Source organism: Pistacia vera, unplaced genomic scaffold (assembly GCF_008641045.1).
Source record: "Pistacia vera cultivar Batoury unplaced genomic scaffold, PisVer_v2 Contig192, whole genome shotgun sequence".
Classification (NCBI taxonomy): Eukaryota; Viridiplantae; Streptophyta; class Magnoliopsida; order Sapindales; family Anacardiaceae; genus Pistacia; species Pistacia vera.
This window is the reverse complement of record NW_022195993.1, coordinates 1,682,243-1,704,380: the sequence shown is the minus strand read 5'-3', so window position 1 is coordinate 1,704,380 and position 22,138 is coordinate 1,682,243. Positions and strand designations below refer to the sequence as shown.

Sequence of the window (22,138 nt, the reverse complement as noted above, 5' to 3'; positions counted from 1 at the left end):
TTTAATTTTCTCCACTAATCACGGTTGAGTGCATTGTTCCCAACCTGGCACGTTATGTTCATCAGTAGGGATAGGAATATGATAAGTTTTTCTTGATATTTTATGTCTAAAATAGTAAAATTATTATAGCCAGATGGCTTCGTGCTGGATGTTACTGCAAAATAGCAAGAGACAAATGAAAATTGTAAAATGAAATTTAGAAAATTGAAACGCTGTCAGAAGTGGGATTTGAACCCACGCTCTCTTTCGAGAACCAGAACTTGAGTCTGGCGCCTTAGACCACTCGGCCATCCTGACTTGNGTAAATAGAAAAGCGTGTATACCTAAGCACATTTAAAACACAGAAACGTAGCATTTAATTTTCTCCACTAATCACGGTTGAGTGCATTGTTCCCAACCTGGCACGTTATGTTCATCAGTAGGGATAGGAATATGATAAGTTTTTCTTGATATTTTATGTCTAAAATAGGAAAATTATTATAGCCAGATGGCTTCGTGCTGGATGTTACTGCAAAATAGCAATAGACAAATGAAAATTGTAAGATGAAATTTAGATAATTGAAACGCTGTCAGAAGTGGGATTTGAACCCACGCTCTCTTTCGAGAACCAGAACTTGAGTCTGGCGCCTTAGACCACTCGGCCATCCTGACTTGGCTGATCTTTTAAACATCATCAATGTATTTCTAATCATCTGATTTCGGTTTTTCTAAACATCATTTAAGTGATTATCTTAATAAGGGATTTATTTAAGCATGAAAGATGGTGAAGTATAAAATACACTTACTATTTTTGAAAAGTAATATATAATCCCTGATAGCCATAGGAGAGTTTCCAATACTTTCTCAAAGGGTAAATGATAATTCAGGGGGTATACAATACTTCTAAAAAATTGTGAGTGCAATTTTTATTTCACTATTTCTCAAGGTCGGATATAATAACCCACTTAATAAATATATTGACGAATGCTATAAGTGTCGATTTCCATAATGACCTCTTTTGAATTGATAACCTTATAGACAAACCTATATAAAAGGACAAAATAAAACACAACTTAATCAGTATAAAACTATAAACATTCTGAACGATTTAAGAGTCTTATTTCAATCCAATTGATTTAGTTTTTCAACTAATTTCTATTTTTCAAGGTGCCAAACTAGTCGATATTTCACTTATCATATTAAATACATAGATATATGTACAGCCACTTACAAAATACAATACATCTATAGCATCCCCAATTGTCAAATTTCTTTTTGTCCGATAGAAAGAGGCTTTTTATCGTGCATGATTGAGATAATTGTTTGGTGATGTTATTACTCATGAACATAAGAGACTGCTTTGATATGGCTTCTCCATTTGGTCAATAATGCTCCGCAATCCTGATTTATAACTTGGATGCAAAAGCCTTACACTTAATTCTTTCTTGATACGTGCATTAGAAACTCGCTTCTCGCCCCTCGAACTTCCCCTTGTACAAAATGGTTCTGCTTCCTCCACAGATGTGCGTTGTTTGAATCTGCCAGGCCACTTTTCCTCAACCAAGTCCAATGCATATGCAAATACCTCTTCTCGTGGAGCAGGGTAATCATCAACAACATTGTATATATTCCTAAATTGGGAAACCTAAGGGGTTAAGTAAAAACCATTTCCCTGTTTCAGGTATATCAGTAAATTTATTAGGCAGACACACCCCCAAAAAAAAAAAAAAAAAATGATGAACATGCTCAAATTGTACGTATATTGAATGACAGATCGTTATTGAAAACATATCCTTGCTTCTGCATGCTCTTAATGTGTGTCTGCATGCAACCAACTAAAAACATACTATAGACTAATTCCCAAGCCATGAAATGTGTGGCCATAAGATGACACACACAAAACACAAGAAACATTTAATTTCATCTTCAGAAATTTTGAGGTCTTCAGTTTCAGGTTGACAGATTTTTTATTTATGAAAAACAGATAGTCTACTAGAAGATTCTGTTGTGAAAATAGTGCATATTTAGAATTCTATTGAACTATTGTTCACTCTTGGCATCTCACAACTCGAAAAAGTAATGCACAGAACAGAACTGGGATCAAAAAGATTGACATTAGAAGTTTACCCAGAAGACGGTTTATGAATGCTGGCCTTCAGTACTTGACAGATATCATCAACATGAATTCTAGATGTGTATTTCCTGGAACTTCTCAATTTCTGACTTTCTGACAGAGGTACCTGCCTAACTATTGTGTCAACAGCACTGCAAGCAAAAATAGTTTCTTAGAATATTAACCAAATGTTAGCTCCATTTTGAGCACAGGCAATAGACCAAAATAAACATTTAAGTGATCAGTTAGCAAAAGCTAAAAAGATCAGAATATGTACACAGACTATGAAATTAGATTGGCATGACTAAGCAATTTATCGATACTTCACTATTAACCACCACACATACAAACACAAAGAAAAACTAGCATATATGGTGTATCTCATAGATGGATTCCAACCTTCTACCAGGGCCATAGATACCTCCAAGCCGAAATACTTGTGATGAGAGCCCAATATCATGTGCAAGATTTAACCATCTTTCCTCAGCAGCTAACCTAAATTTACCTAACTCGGTTGTAGGACTAGCCTGATAACTGTCACAGGGTAATAATTATTTTTTAGCAAGATATAATGTCAGCTTAGCACAACAATTTATGCCGAAAGGATCAGATTCACTCACTTACTCCTCATCTACCCACACACCACCACAATGTCCATATACACCTGCCAGATAGAAGCAATAATCAATTTCTTAGTCCAGTGTCCAACACAATAAGATTAATGAGAACTCCAGAGTGATAAACAGTACTTCTAGTAGCAACAATTCACATGATCATTTTGATGATGTTTCACTTTCAGACTGCGTCTATTGTATATGCATGTATATAATAAACCAAGTCACTGAATATACTCATACACTAGGACATATGTCCACAAACCAAATAAGAGAACAATGCGCCAAGATAGTTTATACATAACCACAGATGTTCATGTTTTTTTATATTAAAATGTATGACATTATGCATATATTTGCTTGAAAGCAACAACAATTAATACATACCAGTCGATGACAAATAACCAAGCCACTGAAGATGTCCATCCACTAATGTACTTCGTAAAAGTTCTGCATGCTGAAGCATCTACAAATTCACAAGAAAACTATGAGGCAGACAGCCTAGCAAACTGAGAGTGACCATTAGGGGAAAATTAAACACAAATTGATGAAACACTCTTGCATACCGGATCACCAACACCAACAACAGGTGGAATAGACACAAGAAGATGAGAATAATGTTTCAAAGAATCTAAAATCCTCAGTCTGAGAAACAATAACAAAAACAAAATAAATAGCTAATTTTGATCAATTATTTTTAAAATAAAAAATAAAAAAATACACTCACTCAAGTTCATTCGCATTGAAAAGGTAAACATCAAATCCCCTCTCTTGAAGTTCCTCCTTCTTCATATCAGTCGTGCAAGTCCCAGACACAACCCTAATCAAGTCAATGTGAGTTTCAATTAATACAGAATATATATATAAGCTCAATTTAAATATAAACAATAAAAGAGAAGATGAATTTTACCAGCCTTCATTCTTGAGCTCTTGTGCGAAGATTTGTCCGACAAAGCCCATGCCGAGAATAAACATTTTGCCTTGAGACCGCTCTAATTTGTACGTTTGAGAACTGCTAAACGCGGCGGTTACAGTTGAACACCGAAAAATCGTTGACCGACGGGCTCTTGTATGACCAGGAGTTCTTGCAACAGCGCTGAATTGTAAAGGAATACCAGAAAATCGAGCCGGTAATTTACAAATCTCCATCAGAAAAATCGGATCGACAAAACCCGATATAGTCAACGTACGGCCCACGGATGGACTGGTTTGGCGGAAATGACCTTCAAAATCAACTACGAAAAAGATCAAATCAAGTAATTATGTTTGTGAATGATTGATTAGTCGTTTCAGTAAGTAAAAAGTGAACGGTATGTCGTTTTTACGTTTTTAAATTGTCAAAATGACAAGTCGGATAATGACTCATCTCCAAGCCGTATTGAAGTCATTTGAAACATCTAAATCAAGTCAACTACAGAATTGCCTGCCGCGGGCCTAGCTTAGTTGTCCTGGTGAATTAATTTCTGTCCGAAAATAACAATCTTGTTAATCATGGATTAATCAAATGGCTTAAAAAATAATAGAATATAAATTAACAATTGAGTTAGTTGATAGCACACGGTTCTTGAGCAACATTATTAATAATAATTGAATTTGCATAATTGATCAAGCAAAAAGAACCTTATTGGTCACCTGCAACCACCAGCTTTTTTTATATTCAAAATTTAATTACGCAATAAATAAAGAGAGACGATATAAACATGTATTATTTAATATTTATTACTATAATTGAGAGTTTGGGTTGAATCTTACAGATTTAATTCTGCATTGTAGGTAATCACGTTGTAACATATACATAGCCGCTAAGTTTGGCTACGTAAGTCACCTATTTTTTGACAGCTCATTTATGAAGTTCAACTATAAACAGATTGCTGTCCTGTCCAGAACAGCTTCTCCATAACCCATTCTATTTCTTCTTGTTCTAGTCAAATCAACTCGGCTCCCTTTTGTTCCCAGATTATTCTTCATATTTCCTCCTAGTTTTGGCATTGCTCAGAAATTGGATTCTATGGATGACTACAATATAAAGTTGGTTGGATTGGGAGTAGTTTTATGGGCCACAGTTTTTCTGTTAATTAGAAATATCTTACCAAAACGTTCTTTTGAATTCTGCAATCGTCTCGTTTCTACTATTCACGCCACTTTAGCTGTAACATTAGCCTTGCTCTCTGTGGAAGATTGGAGATGCCCGGTTTGTCCTTTGGCTTCAAAATCTTCCCCTCGCCAGGTAATCACCATACTGAGTTCTGGAATTTTTTACTTTTAAGAGCTTATATTTAATTCCCTGTCGCATGGCATTTTCATGATGATAAATCTTAAAACATGGCATGCAGATGCAAACATTAGCTATAACAGTTGCTTACATGATATATGATCTAGTCTGTTGCCTGTTTGACAAGAAAGATAATCTTGACAACATGGTTCATCATTTGGTCAGCATCGTTGGACTTGGAGCAGGCCTTGCATATGAAAAGGTACCCTTTGTGTTAAGACTGCCAACAACAAAGCTTTATCTACCATGTCAAACTTAAATTTATATGGCATGTATGTTTGTTTGGTTGAAGTTCTTTTTTTGAACCTTTTCCATGGGTTACTGTTAATTCTATATTACATTTATAGTGCGGATCAGAGTTGGTAGCTGCAATATGGATAACGGAGATCTCCAGCCCTTTCCTCCACTTGAGAGAACTTCTCAAAGAGCTCGGTTACAGGGACACTGGCCTTAATTTCATAGCCGACGTAAGCTCTACTTCTTTGGACATTGAACCCTTCCTACCTAATTTTTCTGAAGCCCAGACGGCATGAACTTAAGTTAACACAAGCTACACCTTGTTTATCATTCATATCTTTGCGAGTCTTTTATAAACAAGGGATTAGTATCCAGACCCCAAATCACAATCGCAGTTTTGAGCATAATTTTATAAGACTCTATCTGAAAGGAAAAAAAAAAAAAAAAAAAACTAACTTTAGCTGTGTTGAATTGGTCAGCTATTATTTGCAGCCATATTCTCTTTAGCAAGAATGGGATGTGGGCCTTATCTCACTTTCGTAACTGTATCAGCCAACAATCCAGTCGTAATCAAGGTAATGAAATTCAACTCCTTAAAGACTCGTCTTTCTAACAAACTTTGTTAGATATTAATTCATTATGCTGTGACGTTTAGGCAATGGCAGTTGGACTGCAGCTAGTGAGTACTTTTTGGTTCTACAAAATAGCAAGGATGGTGAGATACAAGCTTGCCAAATGGACATCCAAAAAAGTTGTTTGATGGACTCAACCTTGTATTCCCCCAGATGTGTTATTATTGTATTTCCCCAAAATGTGAAATTGTCAGAGTGCTAAATTGAGGCTGAACTTCAATTTCCGGCAACAGATCTGGGGGACTGAATTATATTTAGATAATTGGCAGTAGCAATAATTGATTGAAAAGAAAATGACAATCACGTTCGCAATAACTATGCCAACTAGTAAACGTTTCTCCAACACTCATTACAACTGGGCATAATTCATTGCTCTGGACATGCTTTGCAAATTGCAAGGGAGTGAAGGGACTAGCCTTCCCAAAGGGTTGCAAAAACACTTTCAAGAGCAAGAATTAATCAGTTCAAACTGCCCTGATATCACATCAATGCTTTCATTCTCTTTTGTCTTAGAAGTCTTCAAAATTAAATATAATAATCCTCCAAACCGCCAACCAACATGAATCACCAATGATTTTTTTGGGAGGAAAGAAACCTGTATTGAATCCAAAAGACTAATAAAAAAGAAATAGCAAATAAGCAATCTAACACGAACCAACAGTAGAGGTCAATGTTCGGGTTACAAATTTATTGAAAGCAGTAATTAATTTCTTCAGAAATTTTGAAACAAAAACGATATGCTTTGATTATACTTAAGTGATAGATTCAGCAAAATATTATAAAATGAACACAAACCGTGAAATTACACAAGTACCATGTGCTATTTTGATCCTCCAAAGCTTTATAGAGAACCCAGATTCCTTACATATACTTTTCCTCACTCATAAATGTTTCTTAACTGTGATAGGGCAATGTCCCACACAGGTTTCAGGTTTCACTTTCAATTTCAATGGCCACCAGGCCATGCCAGGTGAAGAAAGAGAAAAAGCTTTTATGGAATATGGACACCAATTAATATATAAATTCAGGGGTGACTTGACATCCGACCAGTACAACACCGCTAACTGCAACCACCCAAGTGGACTGTGTTGAGTATTAAGCTGCAATTAATTAATGATTAAGAAATACAGTTGTGCACCATCCTTTATAGTGAAAAACTGTGCTGAAATATAGTGCATTACATCACCCAAGGTACTACATTAAATAGAAAAAGGGTATAGTAGCATTTTAACGAAAACAGAAAGCAAAATTACATCTGAAATCGCACTGCCCAAACATCCTTGGCTTCAAAAATGTCTTTTACTCTTTTCCGAAATCAGTATTGTAGTGTGCACTTGATTCAAGTTTCTTTGCCTCGTTCAACTTCCGGACAGCCTGCAAATGGTTCAAGCGCAGAGCCAATGCTTAAGCACAGAATTATTTTTGAAGGCCACATATATAGTCATTATTTTTCTCCTTCCAGAAAAATTTATACAAACAATTTGGCACAAACTGCAGGAAGAATCCCGGCCTTCCGTATCATAAATTGCTCATCAGAACCAAAGAATCAGAGCCTTACCTTCATGAAATCTTCATGGATCACATAGTCACGCTCTGCACGGATTGCAGACATTCCAGCCTCAGTACATACATTTCGGAGATCGGCTCCATTAAACCCCTGAAGTAATTGCATAAGTCAGTGTGTCGTAATAAAGCAACCAATGATAGAAAGACAAGCCACTCCTACTCACCTCTGCAAGCTTTACTACAGCTTCATAATCAATTTCACCATGCTTGGCTATGCCTGCAGCATGAATTTTAAGGATTTCCATGCGTGACTGCTCATTTGGCAATGGGATTTCAATTTTCCTGTCCAGACGGCCTGGACGTAGAAGTGCAGGGTCAAGGACATCAGGTCGGTTGGTGGCCATTATCATTTTAACCTACAAAATGAAATTTTAACATAATCAATTTTTATCCACTAGATTAAAACGGTTTTTAAACAAATGGAAACACACATATACTCAAACATACTCATACTGGGAAAAAGTTTTGGTGAAAATCATTTCGTTACAATAAACTATGACAATTTATCAAAAGCATGGATGCAAAGGACTGAATCAGTAAAAGGTTCCACAACCTAGCTACTGCCATAAATCACATATAAGAAAACGAACAAAGTCTTTGCAAGTACATGCAAAATATCCCACATAGGACAGAGAATGCAGATGCTGGGGAACGAACTATAAGATTTCTTACACATTCCCTCTGTGGACACCTGTGTCCACCATAAAAAACTTGGGTGGTTGTGAACCAGGGGCTCTTAGAAAGCATGCTTTAAATCCAAGTCAATGTCATAAACCAAGGAAAATACCTTGCCAAGTTGATCAAACCCATCAAGCTGGTTAAGCAATTCCATCAGTGTTCTTTGAATTTCACGGTCAGCACTAGTACCTTCACTGAAACGTCGCCCACCAATGGCATCAATTTCATCCATAAAAATGATGCACGGCTGCTCAAACAAATCAAACAATCAGGAAAGATGATATAAGGGAAAAATAAGTATTCACAAAATCTGGGCTCTTACTTGGTGATCACGTGCATATCCAAACATTTCTCTTATCAACCTAGCACTTTCGCCAATGTATTTATCAATAATGGCACTCGAAACAACCTACATCATATCAGAAGATAGAATGTATCAGAATTCCAAGGGAACATTGCACATAATAATGAAACAAAATGTCAGGATGCAGAAACAAGATCTAACCTTCAAAAAATTAGCATCTATATTACTAGCAATTGCTCTTGCCAACAACGTCTTGCCAGTGCCAGGAGGCCCATAAAGAAGAACACCCTGGGAGACCAGACAATGTGAAATAGTACAGTTAAGAGGGCAAGCATCACAACATATGGCTTATAATACTATCATTGTGAGAGCAAATAGTACAAAATAGAGAATAAGGGCAAAGAAAAGAAACAATATATACCTTGGGAGGCTTAATTCCGACTCTAAGAAAAAGCTCAGGATTCATGAGAGGTAGCTCAATAGATTCCCTCAATTCTCTGATCTGATCAGATAAACCACCAACAGCAGAATAGCTAACATTGCCAGGATCTTCATGCAGCATGTTATAAACAACTGGATCAACCTGTTATCCCAAATCATACCATGTATGGGCATCAGATCTACCAATATCCCTTTTCTTTACCATAAACAAAGCTAGATTAAATATCCACATAGGAACTTGATGACTTAGAATTTTAGATGAACATTAATGTGGTTGACTATTAATTTGTCCCCTTAGATTGCAACCCACATTTAAAAATAAATAAATTATAACTTACTTCACGTGGTAGAGCTCGCATGATTGTGAGTGTTGTCATATCAAGAACCACTCTTGTTCCTGAAGTCAACTTCTCCTTATCCACTTTGCTACGGCAGCCAACCACATACCGAGGACCACTGCTAGCTTTAACAATCACTGAAACATGGAAAGGCAATCATTTTTTTGCATTCTTAAAGGAACTACATAAACATCTCAAGAAAAAAGATAAAGCAGAAAGTTACATAATGCATTCCTAAATCAAATAAAAGATATTCCTTTTTCTGTTGATCTATTCTGACACAATTTCTCTACACAAGGAAAAAAAATTCTGAAAGTGGTTTGTTCATACAACAATGGGACCTATTAAAGCACAGCAGCTATTCCTATATCTCAGAAGTCAAATAACAAAATGTAGATGCAACATTTGAGAGGACAAAGATAGCAAATACAGAATTAAAAGTCAGGCACAACTTACAGCGTTCATTGTCAAGAGGTCTGAGAACTTCTCCAATGATCTGCCCGACACTTTGAAGAGATTTCAAATCATCTTCTGTTTTGTTGAACTCCTTCTTGGCTGTTCTAAGATTTTCCCTTACTGCACATACATATTTCCATGTCAATATCATCCACCACCTTAAACATGCCTCTAGTGTTTCACACATACTGATTACTCACAAAACTACCTCAGAACAACCCAGTATGCAATTTCGTAATGGATATTGATTTACCATTGTTTTTCAAACGGTAAGAGCGTGTTTCGGGAACACAGTCACAAGAAATGACTTCTCGCAATATTACGATATTAAGCTGCCTCTCAAATATCCATTAGATTAATCAAAGCCAAAGGAGTGTACAACTGAACTCATCAAACTAAAAAAGATACTTAAATATTGCTCTAATTTTACGCAAATCGGCAATTACACACGAACCCTAGAAAAATAAAATTAGTCATTCGGAAAAAGTAACAGACTGAAACCCTAACAAACAAAACAGTCAATGACATGAATGGTGAACCGCATGGAAGTCATAGATTTGAAGATGTTCGGAGATGCGACTATGAGACTTACCAGATCGAACTCTTGACTCGATCTCTTTGTGCTGTAACAATTTCTTCCGATACTCGGTGACTGCAGTACGACGGCGTACGGCATCTTCTCCCTCCCCGCTCATAGTTAGATCAAACAAGTGTTGAGGTTGCTTTTTTCTCCTCTCGCTATTTCTATATGCTTTCTTGAAGGAGAAATTTAGTATGGGTTTGGACCGGGGGTCGATTTGCTTTGCTTTCTATCTGTATATGCTTTCTTGGAGGAGGGGTGTAGTATAGGTTAATTTTACTGAATTACCCTTCTCCGTTTTCAAAATAGCACACGTTAGGGCCCCTGAATTCTCGAAAACTAACACTTGAACCCCTGTGGTTTCGAATTTGCACAGTTACCTCATCCAGCTGGACCAGCCGTACCAGCCCTTCCTAAAATTTATGTCATATTAAATTGTTGTTATTAGATCCTTGTAAACCTTTCGATAAAATCTCACAATGATTCTCACCCAGTTGTCTAAACTTTTATGTATTAATGTCTTCCTAAATCATACAATGATCCTAATTTAGATTAAAACAATCAAAGACAAAATGACAAGTAAAATTTTTACGGTACATATTTTCACAGGTAAAACAATTGAATCAGATCAAACCATGTCTTCAATTGAAAAACCACCGCTGAAATTCTATAAAAGAATTGTAGATTCTAGTCCAGGTATCATGAAAACAGTGGAGGCAAAATGACTAGTGTACATAAGGATTACTCAATGTTTCTGTACGAAATTTCCCTACATGTACAAAGAATTATAACCTTATAAGAACTCAATGCTTTCTGTACGAAATTCCCGCTACATATTTTACACAAGAAATTGTCGGTGTGACTTTCAGCTGACTTAAACAACTCAAACTAAATGCTAAAGTTCCAGAAAAAAGTTAAGTATGAGAGTGGGTCTTTGCATATTGCAGCACTTCCTTCAGTACAAAAGCAATTCTCTGCGACATGTGGTGTTCCAAGAACCTCTCTTTCACCCTCTCGTATCCTTTCTTTCCCATTGTCAGCCTCTTTTCTACATGTGTGGCTAATTTCACTATGTTATTTGCAAGAGGAGTCACACCTTCTTTACCAGCTGGATGTAAGAAGCCCGTTGTTCCGTTCACTACAATCTCCATAGTGCCTCCGGCCGCAGTTCCCTGAATATTTGTGAATGATACAAAATCAAAATAGAGAGACTTAGTACAAACATAATCTTTTCAGTAAAATTTCGAAACTAAGCACCAAAAGGCAAAAGCAATTTATTTAAATATTATGTCTGTCAGACGTAAACATTAAAACTGGCAGATCAGGAAACATAATTTTTGTTAAATAAAAGGGGCATACCAATATGGGCAGCTGAAAAGCCATTGCTTCAATGGTTATCCTACCAAAGCACTCTCCCCGGGCCTACACATGAGTAAGAACTTCAGGCTTTAGCAGTGAATCAAAAACCAAAATGAGCTTTGACATACAGAATTCATGAAACAGTAAAGGTGGCTTCCATGTTCTATCATACAGGTTCGAGTTCAGTGGACATCTGGTATGCTCTTGCACTTCTTTATACTTTTAATGTACTCATCAAGTTTCCTATAAAAAAAAATTCTCTTTGAATAGAGGAATTTCAGCAGTCTACTTAATGCTCCTAGCTCTTTTAAATCTGATATAGGCCATCTTTGTAGGTAAAACTTGTACAAGACCAGAAACAGAACTACATAATTAATATTTGCTTCTTTGCACAAGTTGGCATAAAAACTTAGTTGAAGTACCTGAGAGTTCTGAACAAGAACATCAATAGAAGCCAGATACGGAGCTACAGTCAGGGTTTTATTGACGAAGTGAACACGATTTTGAATTTTTTTTTCTATGACAAAGCTGCGCAGCTCTGTTTCAAACTTTGTCTGAGCATTCATGTCACTGCCTACTACTACCGCATGCATTGATGGCACCTGTAGTTTCTTCTCTTGGATCAATTGCAGACTTTCATAAAAGGAGCGAAGAAATAAATCTTGACCTTTACCTCGTGAAACACCTGCATCATGTATTGAGTAAAGCTTAAAAAATTTAAAGTGAAAAGTATAATGGCATCCTAGCAAACAGCTAACTGAATTGGCATAACAAAAAATTGAAATTTTTAGTCCACTCAAAAGAACACATAGAAAGTTGCAATAAGTCCAGAATACAGTCTGAAGATAGCAAAGTAAAACCGAGGGATAAATTACGCATTAAAAAAATAAATCCTAAGCTAAAACCCATGCGTCTAAGGCAATTAGACCCAATTAATTATTGTCCTGCCAACAAGGAGAGAACATACTATTTATGATGGCAAAGAGTAGATCTTCATCCCGAACTCCAAGAGATTCCCGCACATGCTCACGGAGAACCCTTTTGGCAATACTATCTTGAGCTACTTCCATCATATCCTTACTATTTCCAAGGTGTACAACATACGTTTCAGGCATTCTAATCCTGAAAAGCACAAAATTTAACATGCATATTAGGTTCAAATAATATTGGGTTCAAAACACTAATGGAACTGCAATGAAATATTGGAATTATAGAAAAATGCAAATCAAGATCAAAAGGGAAAGTATGTCGACTTAAATATCCCTCATCCCTACAGCTATAGCAAGAATTAGCGTGAATTTGTCTCAGAGTTTGACTATCAAACACATAAAAGTTTATGCACATTGCCAACATTGGTTTCCAATGGGAGTAGCTATAGTGTTGTGTACTAACAGCCAAACAAGACTTTGAAGTCCGGTGCAGTTGGCATAAATACTAGTATGCTAGTCTACTTAAGCAACTTTCTTTGTCAGTCACTGAAAGGAGAGAGTAGTAACAATTCTATCAAAGCTAACCTTTGGTTACACTTGTTTCCTACACAAATCATATAATACATAATAAAATCACCAATAAACTGAAGCTGTAATACTGGTGAACAACCAGATGGTTACATGTTAGTTTTCTTCTCAAAACTAGATGGAGATAGAACTTGTGGAAGTTATAGGTATGTTTAGCTAGAAATCCCAAGACTAGATAAAGAAAGACAACTCTTCAAAACGGTTGGTAAAATATAAATCCAATAGTCAAGACAACACACAAAATTGCACTCAACACAAAACAAATTAGAGCATACCCTAAACGCTCTCAAGTCCTATTCAACCCAAGAACTTAACATTCAACAAACTTAGTAATGTTGTGGAAGTAAAAAAGCATACCCTAAACGCTCTCGAGTCCTATTCTTCCAGTATTCTGCTGTTGTATGTGAATCAATCATGGCACCTGCGACAAAAGGTAGGTGCTTAACATACTCTAGATTGAAATAATGCCCTCGCATTTCATGAATCCACCACAGAACCTTTGGAAGAACTTGAGACACTTTTTCCTTAAGAACAGCATCCAACCACTTTCCAGCCACAGCCGTATTTAAAACCACCAAATCAGCTTTAAGAGCTGTATCTATAGCTTTTTTACCCTTCGCAGAGAGGACCTATAAGCATTCCAAACACACAATAAGAAGGCTGACGACATTTTGACACAAAACATTCAGTCAAACTGAGATATCACATTCAAGCTAGAAATAAAATCTAAAATTAACTTTTAACAATAGAGACCTGAACACCACGGTCCAGCATTTTGTGTTCTAAACTGTAAATAACTACATCAGGTTCCGATGGCTTCTGGTTAGTTATCCAAACAACTTCCGCCCCAACTCCCCGTAACAGAAATGCCAATTCCATCAACAACAGTGGCCCACCTACACATATATTTTATTAATTACCTCTTATTTTAACTAAAAAAATAGGATTGAAATAGAAAGACAGAAAGACTACCTGAAAGAGAAAGTTCGTGGGAGACCAAGAGAACGAGCTTTGACTTCATGAAATTTAGAGGATTTGTTGTTTGGTCTTGTTCGCCACTGAAATGTGTAGCAGTATCACTAGTTTTAGTGGTAGATGTAGTACGAGTATTAATAGTAACATTGCATGTTTTGGATGTGGATCTTATGAGGAAGACCATGGCTGTTGACAGAGATAAGAGTAAAAGAATCATCAGTGGCCATCTCTTCTTCGGCATTGTAATCAACGCGCTTGATTGCTTGCCCATTCTTCTATCAATTGGTTGTATTTAGAGTGAGTTTCTGAATCTCCAATTTCTTTACCGTTCAAGAATTCTAGGGTTTCAATTTGGATCGGGAGTAACAAACAGAGTGTTCGAGATCTCAATTCTCCACTCGATTGCCCATACTGAGAAGAAATAATACTTGAATTTTTATTTTTATTTTTTATATAATTTTTTCTTAACAAGTTTCGCGCTCACGTTGTGAAAGCGATGATCCTCAGTTATTTGGCGTTAATATAAGAGTAAACGACATGTTCCCACCCAAGGTTTATTGAAATCTTCGAGTGGTACCCCTGGTTTCATAAATTCCAGATTCCCATCCTTAAATGGATACCGTTTCCTTTATTTTATCCGTTAAAGGCTAAAATTGTATTTTTATCCCTTCCCTTCCCATTTCTTCTTCATCTCTGCCTCCACCTCCCATCTTCTCTTTTTCCTTCATCTCAAAACGGTTGTCATTTCAGGCCCACCCGAGCCGCCTCAGAGCTTATTCCGACAAGGGATAAAAGGGAAGAACAAAGAGAGGAGGAGCAAGAAAAGAAGAAAAGAGACGAGGAGAAGAAGAAGAAGAAGAAGAAGAGGAAGAAAAAAAAGAATGGGTAGAAGAAAAAGAAGAGGCGGCTGTGGTGGTGGTTAGGGGATGGGTGGGTTTGGAATGGGCTGTGAAGAAGAGTAGGGGAGATGAAGAAGGAGAAGGTCCAAGGGTAATTTGGTAAGAGAACCATATGCCCCTATGTCGTCACTAACACATCCATCTAATGGTGGGAATCTGGAATTTATAAAATCAGGAGTACCAACCGGGATTTCACTGAACCTTGGGTGGGAATATGTCATTTACTCTTAATATAATTACCGATTTTAATTATATATTTCATTATCAATTGATAATTACTAATAACACCACAGCTACAGTTTTACGGTTTATTATAAATAAATACCATAACTTGGGGTTGTAATTACACAAGGAAAGCATAACCAAACGCAGACATAGGCCTTAAAATATTAAATTCCTAATTAAGTCGACGACAGTTCTTCCTAACTTCACCGTTGAGACCCGTAAGAGGGCTAATATTACCCATCTTAATCATTGACTTAGCAAATTGTTCAAAGAACAGATGTTCGTTAAGAGCATAGCTCTTAACCAGTGCCATTGTGTTCCCAAGGTTTCCCGTCAAAAGCACTTCATCAGAAGTCAGAAGCCCTCTTCCATATAGTATAAGCTTGAAGTAGGTGTTATCAAATTTTGCTGGGGAAGCCAAGTCTAACGGGGTAATGTTATTGTCGCCGCCAGTTATTGGGCAAACTGACTTCAAACCATAATAGTATGTTCTCTCTAAAGTCACATCTGGTTGGTTGTTTCCGTTTTGGTTGTATAGCCTTTGCTTGAAGGTCGCGCACCTTGCCACACCAATTGTATGCCCTCCTGCGATTAATGTGATTACAGCTTAAAAACAAAATAATTGTACATATTCTTGTCAAGAAGTATAGTTGATTTACCTGAGAGAGCGACAAGGTCTACTTCATCAAGACCTTGACGCTTGAAGGATGTTATGAGATTTTGGATAGTGGAGTTTGGTGGGGGAATGTTATTGTTTGAGCCACTCAAGCTTGCTGTTTTGGAGTCTCTTCTTCCAAGTGGGAGCTCCCAAGATGGTCCACCGCTCTGTTTAATCACACCCACCAATTAATATTTGTTAGTATGGCAAAAACACCCAAAAATTCTCTTAGACAATAACAGGCCGCAGGAATTGTTCGGTGACATTAAGTTTGAACTTGCTTACTAGTACAGTGGAGGCCCGAGCGGCCAGGGCAACAATGTCTGCACAAGAAACAGTCTGGGGACATGCTTCTTCCAACTTAGCCTTTATCTCATCAATCACTTCAAATCCTCTGAGTGAATTCTGATTTGGAATTGAATTCTTTTCACTAACTATGGTTGCACCATCATCCAACAAGACGGATGCATCACAGCCCTGTAAGTAGTCAAGCTTTTTGTGAGAATCATAAATACCAATATAGAACTTTACATGCAAACACATAGAAGCATGATCTACAGCAAGGGTAAAAAAACAAGTGATGAAGACATGTAAATAACGTCTTGGCAAATGCAACTGAATATGTAGAAAAGTAGAAGATACTCTCATATTCCATAAGTTTATATTTGAATCTAAATTCCATTTTCCCGTCTAGTACTAGAAATTTAGGTGAGAGACCTGAACAAAGCAATCATGGAAATGAAGCCTAAGTAAAGAGGCGGCCGTCCTGGGCTCCTTTGCGATAGCCTTTTTGAGAACTGACATGACAATGTCATCGACTTGGGGGCATGAAAACTGATAAAACTGTGGAAAAAGACCATAGTTGGCTCCGCCAAAATGACCGTTACCACCCCAGGGAAAATTGAATCCAGGGTGAGCTAGGCAGAGAGTGACTGAGAGAAAATATAGTAGCATGAGACTAATAGTAACTTTAATGAAAGCCATGGATGATTGAGGTTGTAAGAGTCTGTCTCTGTAATGTGCTCTCTGGTTGTGTCTGGCTTTCATATTTATAATGATTAAATCAACTACTCTCCCTACCAAATCCTCTCTGGAACACCTAATATGGCGAGTTGTGACTATGTCAACTTTTCTGTTTATCTCTTTAAGCAGATGATTGCGTCTGCTCCATTTTGTCTAGGAAAGAGAGGTGTTTCTGTTTTACCTGCTCCAAGTACAAATCTCTATATGCTTCCAGTTAATGGTTTCACACTTCAGTTTTGTCATTTAGCTTTTTATTCTAAACCCTAAACCTTTCAATTGAACACAATTTTATGTTCCACGAGCAGGAAAAATATCAACCAACAGAAACTAGAAGAATCTTGTACTACTATAGCATTCCAGTAAACACATTTGTATATTATGTTTCAGAAAGCAGAAAGTATGACGTGGGTAATGCAAGCTTAAATTGGATAATTTTAACAAGTTGACCCATAAAAAGCTGGAGTTGTTAACCTGCTACGATAATAAACCTAAACCTCATAGCTACAAAGGTACGTCTGAGGCTGAGCTCATACAAAATGTCTCATTTTAACCGAGGCTCCAATATTGCTCTGCTCCAGTTTCCTCCAATTCGACAAGGCTCAGCATCATGCAGAGATCCTATAATCTATATGTCCTGCTTCGGACCTGGAACATTTCACTGGTGAACTTCTACAAGTTGTCTAAATGGTTTAAAAGGGCAGCTCATAGCAAACTAGTAACCGCACCAGTATTGTCGAATTACGCCAGTATTGTTAATATAAGCAATGACATATCGTGAAAAGTTTGACTAAGTAAATGCAATAATAAGCATGGATTGTACACGATATTCCAGGGCTTCGGCCATTAGATCATCAGTTTTCTTATGCACGCAATCGCACTAATACAGTACTAAAGCAAAAAACTGTGGGAATAAGGTGGTTGAAATTTTCGTTTACATAATGATTATGAACAGATAAGTATGCTATTTACACAAGTGCCCTTTGACAGGGACAATACAAAGTAGAAGACTAACACTGTTAAAAAAACACAGGGCTCACTTTCTGTGTCTCTGAAAAATAGTATTTGCCCATAAGATTACACATACATGAAGAGGATTGGTCCAATAACAATTTAAAAAAAAAAAAAAAAAAAAAAAAAAAGATGATATCGACCAACAAAGTTGGGAATCATGGTATACACATCTGCCTCATTGGTGTCAGCAGCCTTGCAAAACGAAGGGGAACATATGCCTTCACTAATGTTCCATTTTCTGTATATTCCTGTAAACAAGGAAAATATATGAGGAACAAGCAATAAGCTATCAGTTCTCTCCATGAATAAAAGAAAATTAAATCATCTAAATATCTGGGGAACACTCACAGTTCTCTCCACCATTCCAACTTGATGTATGGTACTGAGAAGCTCGCCTTTGTCAAATGGGACCAATGCTTCCACCCAGACCATAGAATCCTGTTACAAACTCCCTTCTTATTATCAGGAACGATCATAGTTCTACAACACTAAGGATATAAGTAAACTCATTACCTTCAATTTTTCCTGAACCGCATTGCAGAATTCGTCTAATCCGTTACCACTCAAAGCAGATATGCAAACAACATCTTCCCTTTTCTCTGCTTCCAACTTGATCTTTTGAGGATCACTAACCCTATCAACCTGCCATGATTGGTGGCAGAAGCAGCAGAATTATCAACAAAAATTTCATATTGCAATAAATGAAAGTTTGGGTTAGTGTATGTTCAAATGCTCATTAACAAGTCCATGAACAACCAGTTGAAGCAAACTCCAAGCTGATGCTTGTTAACAAGGAGAAACTATCCACACAAACGATAGGCTTGCCAGAAAATCATTATCAATCCCCTTAATCACTTTAAGTGGTCCAAAATGCTAGGAAAGTGTGTGCACATAAGTGATTTCAATGGTCATGATCAATCAATCAGCATCCAGTACTTATGTTTGACCAATTTATCCTCTTTAAGATATCCCCAAAGAAAAAGGGTAAATATATAAAAGAGTAAATACATAAGAGTTGATTGATTGTTTGCTTCACTTCACAAGTTTGTAAATCTCAATCAACAAATTTAAAAAAAAAAAAAAAAAAAAAAAAAAAAAAAAAAAAAAAAAAGGTTAAACTTGCAGTACCTTGTTCCAGACCATTAACTTTGGAATTGATGACACATCTAGCTCTGACAGAACTTTGTCCACAGCATGTATCTGTTGCTGTGCCAGGGGATGGCTGGACTTGACAAAAACATAGTGTAAGATGATAATGCTGATAAATGATAACCAGAAATAGAATCAGATACCAAGCAACAGGTTGGTATTATGATACCTGATGTCAACCACATGCACTAAAAGTGATGACTCCGATATCTCCTCCAACGTTGCTCTGAAGGCAGCAACCTGCAGGAAGTAGTAAGCAAACAGAGGCGAGAAGATTTGTTAGGCTTCAGTCCAAATTAGGTTAACAATTAACATACACCAAAAACCTCTTCTGTAATGGTGAAGCTGATAGCAAATTGAAATAATAACCTAATCAATATCAGCAGGAAGTGTGCCACATTCATCAATGAGCAGTTAAGGTTCTTACCAAGGTAGTTGGTAACTTCTGAATAAACCCAACGGTATCTGTAAGAAGAAACTCCTTCCCATTTTTCATCTACACAGAACACAAACAAAACAAAAATTGCATAAAGAATATATGACTAGTGAAGCATGTTGGAACAGGAGATTTATTAATATATCTGACACTCACCTGAACCCTTCTTGTAGTTGGATCAAGGGTTGCAAATAATCGATCCTCAGCAAGAACATTAGCTCCGGTTAGTCGATTTAAAAGAGTGCTCTTTCCAGCATTTGTGTACCCAACCTAAATGTTGTGAAGTGCATATCAACATTGAGAACCATAAACATGAAATATCGAAAAACAAAATATATGTGTGTTAATTTACCAATGACACTACAGGGACAGGTACAGAAATGCGCCGGTTCCGGTATTGCTTACGATGTTTTCTAACAGATTCTAGCTCTTTTCTGAGAACCCCAATCTATCAAGCAATGCGTCAGAGATTCAGACCAAACTCGAATTTCCAGTGATAATAAGAACATAATGAAGTCTTATGGACATAAACATTATATGCAACTAGAAGGGAACTGAGATTATCTGTAAAGCTGCAGAATATAGGAACTTTACTTGAGTACGTAAGATACGTTTGTCCACTTCAATTTGTTTCTCACCCATACCCTTCACCTGTCCTCCTGCTTGACGTTCAAGATGAGTCCACATTTTAGTTAACCGAGGTAACTGGTATTCCATTTGTGCCAGTGCAACCTAGATAGACATTTTAATCATGAGTGAATGCATAGAAAACTATTACTTTCGTTGAAGACATTGATCAAGCTTCTCAGAAAATTTCTGCTTGAAATAATGGATGGCACATAACCTAGCATAAATAATTCATCAAAGCAGAGTAATAAAACTTGCCTGTAAAGCTGCTTCATGTGTTGCTGCTCGCTGGTTGAAAATATCCAGGATAAGGGCAGTGCGATCACAAACTCTAACATCTCCACCCAAAGCCTTTTCCAAATTGCGTAATTGCCTGTTTAGAAATTAGCAAAACATATTATAAAATATATGTCCCCAATGAAGATACCTCATACACGTGTCACGTGCAGATATAGATGAAAGAGGATTCCTCAACACTGAAAAAACAGTAAAGAGAAAAATGGACAAAATTTTCTGTTGGAATAAGTAGGAGAGTTAAAAGTACAGTGTTATCTACATGACAATGAGATAGAATAACAGCATACAAAAGTACTCCATTATCACACTGATTCCATGCCTTCGTCTCCTATGATTATCTCTATCCAGAAATATTTAAGGAAACCAGCACTTCATATTCATGTTATCCTACTGTTGCTAAAATATTAGAACATTAATCAGGAGGATTCCAGTTGGCAGGGAAAAACAATTGTAGTGCAATAACAATAAAAGAACATAAAAATGTACAAAACAAGTTCAAGAAAACTGGAAGAAACACATTTTGGAACAATCAAGTCATGTTATCTATGAAAAGTAATCTTAATAATAAGCATTTCTTAATTGAAGCAAACATGATCCATGAACAAAACTTTACCCTGCTGAAAGCTCATCATCAAATATTACAGTCTCAACCCCCAGAGCATGAATTGCACTCTTAATTTCAGCAACCTTGCCAGATCCAATGTAGGTCCTCGGGTTTGGAGAAGTTAGCCTGCATTGCAATTCACAAAAGCAACAGGCTTGCCGCTCAGTTTATCAAGAAAATTTTTATGAATAACAAATAAAGTCCGATTTTAAATGATGCCATATGTTACAAATAAACATTTTGGTGTTCAAGTAATTAATTTGACATCACCAATCTTGTGCAAGAGAATGTTAGCTAGATTGAAGTGTTTTCCATTTTAGTTGCTGAACCAATGAAGTATTCAGAAATACCGTAACAAAATACTCACTTTTGATACGTGGAACCAACAACCATCAGCCCAGCAGTGTCAGCTAGCTGGCCCAGTTCCTTGAGAGACTCCTCTATACCAAACAAATTCTCTTTATCACCTTTGCGTTCAACACCCACAAGGTAGGCTTTTTCTTCAAATACCTGAATAAAAAAATCAGCCCAATTTTATTATTTCCCAGCAAGAGCTCAACAAAATGAAAAACAAAAGAAAAGAAACGTATAGTTCAGTTCAGTAAACTATTTATTAAAAGCTGTTAGAACATATACGGACTAAGATGTAAATAAATAAATGATCAACCTCCTTTCCATTTTGCAACTTGAACCTATTATCAGAACTGTCCTCGTCGTCTCTCTTCTTCTTAAATCTACTTGACGAATTTACTTTTTTATTGTCTAATTCAGCGCCTGCGAGTCCATTGAGAGCTCCAGGGACCTCTTCTTCTTCTTCTTTTGGGTCAATTACGGGGTTTCGCAAAGACACATCGGTGTCGGGGGAGGCAACTTCGAGGCCTTGTTCAAGAACTCTGGCAATTAATCTTGACGAAGTGTTGGAGGTGTTTGTTATTAAACTGAGCGGAAAGTTTGATCGATTAGGGCTTGGATTCCATTGAATATTGAGTTCGTGAATTTGAGGTGATAGGCGAGTGAAAGAACAGAAGCTTAAGCTCATGATAGAATTTTGCTTTCAGTGACGACACACTCGAAAGTTCAATGTGTATGCATCGCCTCTATACGTCGTCGTATTGAGTGATTACGTCGTTTCCCCCGATTTTATTGGA

At 36.9% G+C, this 22,138-nt stretch overlaps 6 protein-coding genes and 2 non-coding genes across 8 annotated transcripts; 1 reads left to right on the top strand and 7 right to left on the bottom strand.

Annotated features, from left to right (window-relative positions):
• Nucleotides 1-213: 213 nt before the first annotated feature.
• Nucleotides 214-297, bottom strand: TRNAL-CAA. The gene has a single exon. It is a non-coding gene; the product is annotated as a tRNA-Leu (tRNA).
• A 270-nt stretch (nucleotides 298-567) lies between these two features.
• TRNAL-CAA lies at nucleotides 568-651 on the bottom strand. Its single transcript has one exon. It is a non-coding gene; the product is annotated as a tRNA-Leu (tRNA).
• A 405-nt stretch (nucleotides 652-1,056) lies between these two features.
• LOC116127601 (protein YeeZ) lies at nucleotides 1,057-3,995 on the bottom strand. The gene is made up of 8 exons (XM_031413240.1): nucleotides 3,617-3,995; nucleotides 3,434-3,526; nucleotides 3,273-3,351; nucleotides 3,094-3,172; nucleotides 2,717-2,756; nucleotides 2,492-2,626; nucleotides 2,107-2,244; nucleotides 1,057-1,610 (listed from the first exon to the last, which is right to left on the bottom strand). Exons 1-8 carry the CDS (start codon nucleotides 3,853-3,855, stop codon nucleotides 1,319-1,321), a joined length of 1,095 nt encoding a protein of 364 aa, XP_031269100.1. The 5' UTR covers nucleotides 3,856-3,995; the 3' UTR covers nucleotides 1,057-1,318.
• Nucleotides 3,996-4,513: 518 nt separating this feature from the next.
• LOC116127480 (TLC domain-containing protein 5-like) lies at nucleotides 4,514-6,339 on the top strand. Its single transcript, XM_031413141.1, has 5 exons — nucleotides 4,514-4,933; nucleotides 5,040-5,180; nucleotides 5,326-5,445; nucleotides 5,695-5,790; nucleotides 5,871-6,339. The coding sequence occupies exons 1-5, from the start codon at nucleotides 4,715-4,717 to the stop codon at nucleotides 5,973-5,975; spliced, it is 681 nt and encodes a 226-aa protein (XP_031269001.1). The 5' UTR covers nucleotides 4,514-4,714; the 3' UTR covers nucleotides 5,976-6,339.
• A 596-nt stretch (nucleotides 6,340-6,935) lies between these two features.
• LOC116127479 (26S proteasome regulatory subunit S10B homolog B) lies at nucleotides 6,936-10,443 on the bottom strand. The gene is made up of 10 exons (XM_031413140.1): nucleotides 10,223-10,443; nucleotides 9,631-9,750; nucleotides 9,175-9,311; nucleotides 8,817-8,978; nucleotides 8,597-8,683; nucleotides 8,414-8,500; nucleotides 8,201-8,338; nucleotides 7,578-7,769; nucleotides 7,406-7,504; nucleotides 6,936-7,221 (listed from the first exon to the last, which is right to left on the bottom strand). The coding sequence occupies exons 1-10, from the start codon at nucleotides 10,323-10,325 to the stop codon at nucleotides 7,147-7,149; spliced, it is 1,200 nt and encodes a 399-aa protein (XP_031269000.1). The 5' UTR covers nucleotides 10,326-10,443; the 3' UTR covers nucleotides 6,936-7,146.
• Nucleotides 10,444-10,869: 426 nt separating this feature from the next.
• Nucleotides 10,870-14,510, bottom strand: LOC116127478. Its single transcript, XM_031413138.1, has 7 exons — nucleotides 14,059-14,510; nucleotides 13,840-13,982; nucleotides 13,444-13,715; nucleotides 12,537-12,691; nucleotides 11,992-12,254; nucleotides 11,570-11,632; nucleotides 10,870-11,382 (listed from the first exon to the last, which is right to left on the bottom strand). The coding sequence occupies exons 1-7, from the start codon at nucleotides 14,330-14,332 to the stop codon at nucleotides 11,125-11,127; spliced, it is 1,428 nt and encodes a 475-aa protein (XP_031268998.1). The 5' UTR covers nucleotides 14,333-14,510; the 3' UTR covers nucleotides 10,870-11,124.
• Nucleotides 14,511-15,253: 743 nt separating this feature from the next.
• Nucleotides 15,254-16,848, bottom strand: LOC116127614 (peroxidase 9). Its single transcript, XM_031413253.1, has 4 exons — nucleotides 16,561-16,848; nucleotides 16,129-16,320; nucleotides 15,845-16,010; nucleotides 15,254-15,770 (listed from the first exon to the last, which is right to left on the bottom strand). Exons 1-4 carry the CDS (start codon nucleotides 16,825-16,827, stop codon nucleotides 15,358-15,360), a joined length of 1,038 nt encoding a protein of 345 aa, XP_031269113.1. The 5' UTR covers nucleotides 16,828-16,848; the 3' UTR covers nucleotides 15,254-15,357.
• A 1,061-nt stretch (nucleotides 16,849-17,909) lies between these two features.
• On the bottom strand, nucleotides 17,910-22,062 carry LOC116127493 (GTPase HflX). Its single transcript, XM_031413156.1, has 13 exons — nucleotides 21,658-22,062; nucleotides 21,358-21,500; nucleotides 21,000-21,116; nucleotides 20,348-20,462; nucleotides 20,057-20,194; nucleotides 19,815-19,910; nucleotides 19,619-19,732; nucleotides 19,454-19,522; nucleotides 19,196-19,266; nucleotides 19,006-19,099; nucleotides 18,391-18,519; nucleotides 18,226-18,315; nucleotides 17,910-18,125 (listed from the first exon to the last, which is right to left on the bottom strand). The coding sequence occupies exons 1-13, from the start codon at nucleotides 22,027-22,029 to the stop codon at nucleotides 18,033-18,035; spliced, it is 1,641 nt and encodes a 546-aa protein (XP_031269016.1). The 5' UTR covers nucleotides 22,030-22,062; the 3' UTR covers nucleotides 17,910-18,032.
• Nucleotides 22,063-22,138: the final 76 nt, after the last annotated feature.